The sequence below is a fragment of the Setaria viridis genome, chromosome 9, assembly GCF_005286985.2.
Source record: "Setaria viridis chromosome 9, Setaria_viridis_v4.0, whole genome shotgun sequence".
NCBI classification, from domain to species: domain Eukaryota; kingdom Viridiplantae; phylum Streptophyta; class Magnoliopsida; order Poales; family Poaceae; genus Setaria; species Setaria viridis.
Genome location: NC_048271.2, coordinates 19,678,788 through 19,683,832, shown reverse-complemented (window position 1 = coordinate 19,683,832; position 5,045 = coordinate 19,678,788). Strand labels below are relative to the sequence as shown.

The following is a 5,045-nucleotide window of genomic DNA, read 5'->3' as shown; positions in this document are numbered from 1 at the left end:
TTCTAACCTGGTTGCACATTTTATGCTGCTAGCCGTTGCGTGCCCACAGTCGTATAGCCCTCGTGCATCCCCGCGCACGGGCGCGTCCGTTTGGCAAGTTTCCAAAGAGCATCCTGACCAAATCCCCTAGCTCGCATGCATGTTTGCCTGCGTCTCTGCGAGATCCTCTAGCTAGATAGCTACGTGAAAGCGATGCGCGACACGCTTGGTTTTGCACTCCGGGAGCCGCCTGGAGAGACCGGAAGGTGCACGCAGAATTGCAGATGGTGCCGAGCGAGCGAGGCTCTCTACTCTCTACTTCTCTAGTAGGTGGTGGAATGGTGGATCGGATCGGCGAGATGGTGACTGACTGCTAGTGATGATTGCGAGACGAGCGAGGTCGCTCCGGCTGGGCCCCGCTCTCTGCTTTCCTGCTCTTCTTCTCTTGCGATCTGATCGCCTCTGCTGCTGCTGCTGCTCCAGCAGCCTTCTTCATCCCTCTTCCTTTGCTGGGCCTCCCTTCCATTCCCTTCCCTTCCCTGCTGTCATTCCTTCCCTTTTGTCCATCCACATGCACGCTATGTTATGCTACCAACGCGTCCGTACGCACACAGTATGCAGCAAGGACCACACTAGACTACCCGTTCCTCGCTTGCTTGCACTTGCGGCAGTCTCTTCCAGCTGGGGCCCTCTCCATCCATCCATCCGGCCCCATCATTGACCGGCCTTGTTAGTACGATGCCCCGTGGAGGCAATGAGCATGTCGTCGTGATCGTGAGCCAGGGCCCACCAGCGACGAGCACGCAATCATCGCATCATGCTTGCTACTAATGGAACGCCTGTCCTCCTAGCAGTTGCAGCGCTCTAGGCTACAGGCGCTCGCCTCTTTAACACCACGACGAGTCCACGGCACACACAAGTGCAAGTGAAAATGACCGTGGCGGCGAAGGAGAGTTCATTCTTCGCCATTCCGGCCATTTCAAACATACAGCCCAATACAGTCAGCGAGAGCCCTCTACCACATGCCCACATCAAGCCTATCAGGCCCACGAGCCCGGTGAGATCACGACACACAGACTAGCAGAATACACGTAACCATGCCCAGTTCAGAGCAACGCTACTTCTGGCGCTGACGCAATTGGGTTCCAAGCAGTACAAATGATACAGCAGGCAAAGCCGCTATCGGTCGCTTAAAAACACAGCAACGGAATCGGTTCATGCGGGAGCCGTGAATACTTCTGGTTCATAATTTAGATCGCCTTTCTTTCAAATATATCCAGGCAGCAGGTTTTATCCGACCATCGTGCGCTTCCTGCCCCGTTGCCTCACTGCAAGTTTTAATTGCAGACAGTAGGAAAAGGTCAATCGTCATGCTAACAGAGCTACATAAGCAAAGATGCGCATGCGCTGGGGGAGGGCCAGGATCACCTTGAGCCAGCTTGTTCTGGGTGGAGCACCACTGCTTCGAAGACTTTCTGTACGCCGCCAGGATCTTCTCCATCTGGTTCATCACACAAATCAGCCGTGTGTTATCAGTATCAAAACTTCAAAAGTTGCACGGCATATGGTATTAGGGAGATGGGAGTAAAGCAAACTTGACTATCTCATGAAACAGAAAAAAAAAAGTTTTGCATGATCAATTGAAAAATCAGTAGAAAAATCATCAGAAACAAAATGCCAAAGAAAGAAAGGAAAAAATGGACTAGGTTGTGCTGTAACATTCTATGTGTCCATACAAGAACAGTCAGCCCCAAGTTCAGAATAACAGTTAAACAAAGCTAAATATTGATAGCACATTTCATGATTTCAATGATTGTCCCAACATTCATGATTGTCAAACATTTCAATCAATCCAATCTTGTGGGCTGCTTAGATAACCCTGTATACAGTATACATTCAACAAAATACTAAATTACTGAATAATTGTACTGGCTAGTATATGTTAAGGTATATGAACTGACAAAACATAAACGAGTAACAATACAAAGCAAAGCACACTAATGGTCAGGAAAAAAAATTAACTTGAACGCAGTCGCTTACCACATCCCCACAGGATGAATGCATCGAAATCAAAGCTCTCTCTAGCACATATAGGTCCACCGCTTTGTCCTCGGGGATTGTTGATGTGAAGCTCAGACCAAAATCAATAAGAACCTGCCAAAATGAAGTTACAAAACTGATAAATAAGTAGCCAAGACGTGTCTCCTGTGTTCAGCCTTGATCACATAGCTCAACATAGAAAATACAAAGACATCAACACTATTCTACAGCTCTACATCTGGAGTTGATTGCTGCTGATCTTGATTACCATAAACTTGATTTCATAGCTCAGGAAAGTGAATACATGGACCAAAAGATGTTGGCACAAAGGACACTTTACGCACCAATTGATTGTTGCTGTTCTTGATTATCATGTTTGACGTGGTCAAATCACCATGAACCAGGCCTCCATCATGTAGTTTCCCGATTGCATTCCCTATCTGTGTGGCAATATCATTCAGACGTTCCTCATTAACCCCATTTGAACCAAACCCAAGAAGTATATCCTTGACAGACAAACCATCCACATACTCAAAGGTCAAAGTATGCAGAAGCGGATCCACAGCATAAAGAACTGGGGTAGGAACACCAAGCCGTCTTGCTTTTGTCATGCACCGAGCTTCCTGAACATAAAAAAGAACCATGCTAAGCTAAATTTCAGTGAATCAGTTGTTATGCGCAACTGTTCAGACTATGTTTTTCAACGTGAGTAAACCAATAATTTATACCTTTCAGACATATGGAAAGGCAAAAATATGTATGAATTCCAAATTCTTTTACACGTGAATAAAAAAACAAATCTAAAAGGAACATGTTGGTTAGAGACTAACAGCATTTAAGCGCTTTAGAGTCAACTTTGCATCCAACAATGGGTGCCGGTACTTCTTCGAAAAGCGCTCTTTGATTACACATTTCCGTCCCACAAATGTTGAAACAAATACCCTCTGCAGAGAAGCAAACAAGCTATTTAGAATGCAGACAAAAGGATAAATTGCAAGCATGTAGCGATTGATTCTTGACTTACCCCTTCTGCCCCCTGCTTCAGCAATACACCAAAATCATGTTCTTGATCCTGAGAATTATCCATGAAGTATAACAAGCACTTGAACAAAGCTGCAATTGATGAAGTACAGAAAGAAAAAGATCTGTCAAAAGAGGTACAGAAAGAAAAACTAAAGGATGTCAGACAGACATTATAAGAAAGAAAAACAAATGTAATAGACAAATCTGACATCATGAAGCCATCTGTTCTGCCAGATTACTAGTTATTTAAAACTTTTTTTTCAAGGATAGCCATTTTAAAACTACCAATATTGCCAGACTACAGGTTTCATGCCTTTTAGCATAGCTGATAGGCATGGGATGGTTTTTACATTTCAGCTTGCACAGCTCATCATCACAAATTCCAAGAGTAACAGGAAGATTTGCTCAAGTTAACAAATTCAATAGTACCTACACTCCCTACTTCTTCCTTGAGGCTGTGGTAGCAGTGTTCTTTTTGGCTCCAACAGCAGTAATCTTCTTTCTTTGTGTCAGACGCTTATAGCTCTGAGGACTTAATCTTTGTGCTGGACAAGCTGGTCTGAATACCTCTGTCTTCAAGGGATCCAACAGATCCTCTGAGCATCCTAACACAAGGCCACTCTTTGTAGCATCATCCCAGAGCTCTCTTCCAAGCTCAAATCTACCATTCCTACAAAGCTTTTCTATAAGGAGGTCGTATATATGAGTGTCCACTAACTCACAACTTTCCATGAGTCTGAACATATCAAGAGCATGGTCAACTTGCTCAGTTCCACAAAGGACACCTATAAGGCCATGGAAAAACTTAGCAGTTGGAAGCACCCCATTTTCAAGCATGGCATGTACAAGCCTTTTCCCTCTAATGATTCTCCCAGTCAAATAGAGGACCCTAACCACAAGATAGTAGCTAACCCAGTCAGGTGAGCACCCTGCCTTTCCTTCTATCATCAGGTACAAGATTCTATAAGCTTCTTTCACTCTTCTTGCTCGGCCTAAACATGAAAGTAATATGTTGAAGCTAGAAGCAGCTGGGGCAACACCATAGGACCTCATCTCTGCTAATATATCCATAGCCTCCGGAACAAGGGCAGAGGGATTGAACTTGAGGTTTCTATGGCACACACAATGGAGAAAATCATTGAACGATGGCAAGCCCAACGGAACGCCTGCAGATTTCATCTCATCAAGGACTCTCCGAGCCTCCTTAGCGTTCCCATGAACGCACCAACCATGGAGAAGGCTACGTTCAACAATGCTAACCATAGGCTCTACCGATAGTTCGCTCTTGTGGTGCCACACCACACCCTGCGCCTCGCGGGCGTGGCCCCTCTTACACAATGCCTGAACCGTGGCAAGGCTGCTCGACCATACGCCATCTCCTCTGACACTGTCACCGCGCTCAGGAAGCAATTTCTGCCTCTCCAGGCCTCTGAACAGCCGGACCGCCTCATCCTCATTCCCCGCATCGACAAGGGCCTCGACCACGGTGGTAAAGGTCTCCGGAGCCATCCTTCGGCCATCCTTCTCCACATCAGCAATGGCAATTCGCATCGCGGTTAGGTCCCCAGCCCGTGCGAGCACCCCAATCGCCCTATCGAGCGCTCCCTCCCCCAACGCCCCGGGGTCCTTGGACCGGCACCACGCCAGGAAACGCAGGAGCCTCCTGCCCGAGCCGACGCCGCCGCTCTCCCGGCACGAGTCGATCACGCGCCCGACCAGGGCCGGCGATACGGCCACGCCCAGCCGGTCCAGCCTGCTCCCCACCTCGTCGAGGCTCCCGGACCCGGAGCACACGACGTCGCGCACCGCCGCGTCCAGCTCCGGGCCCAGCGGCGCGCCGGAGCAGAGAGCGCGGCGGCACGGAGGAAGGGCGCGCGGAGTGAGGGCCGCCGCCGTCAATCTCCTCATCGCCATCGTGTCCTGACACGGGCTCTACGCGGCTGCCAGACGAGAAACTGGCGGCCGGCAGCGGCTAGGTCTGGAGGAGAGAAGAGGGGGGAAGT

At 48.3% G+C, this 5,045-nt stretch overlaps 1 protein-coding gene across 1 annotated transcript; it reads right to left on the bottom strand.

Annotated features, from left to right (window-relative positions):
- Nucleotides 1–917: 917 nt before the first annotated feature.
- Nucleotides 918–5,045, bottom strand: LOC117840701 (pentatricopeptide repeat-containing protein At5g61370, mitochondrial). The gene is given in 8 exon segments (XM_034721224.2): nucleotides 918–1,307; nucleotides 1,408–1,480; nucleotides 2,020–2,133; nucleotides 2,364–2,642; nucleotides 2,850–2,963; nucleotides 3,044–3,132; nucleotides 3,472–3,518; nucleotides 3,521–5,045. Coding segments are annotated over 8 exon segments (2,190 nt in total). The 5' UTR covers nucleotides 4,957–5,045; the 3' UTR covers nucleotides 918–1,269.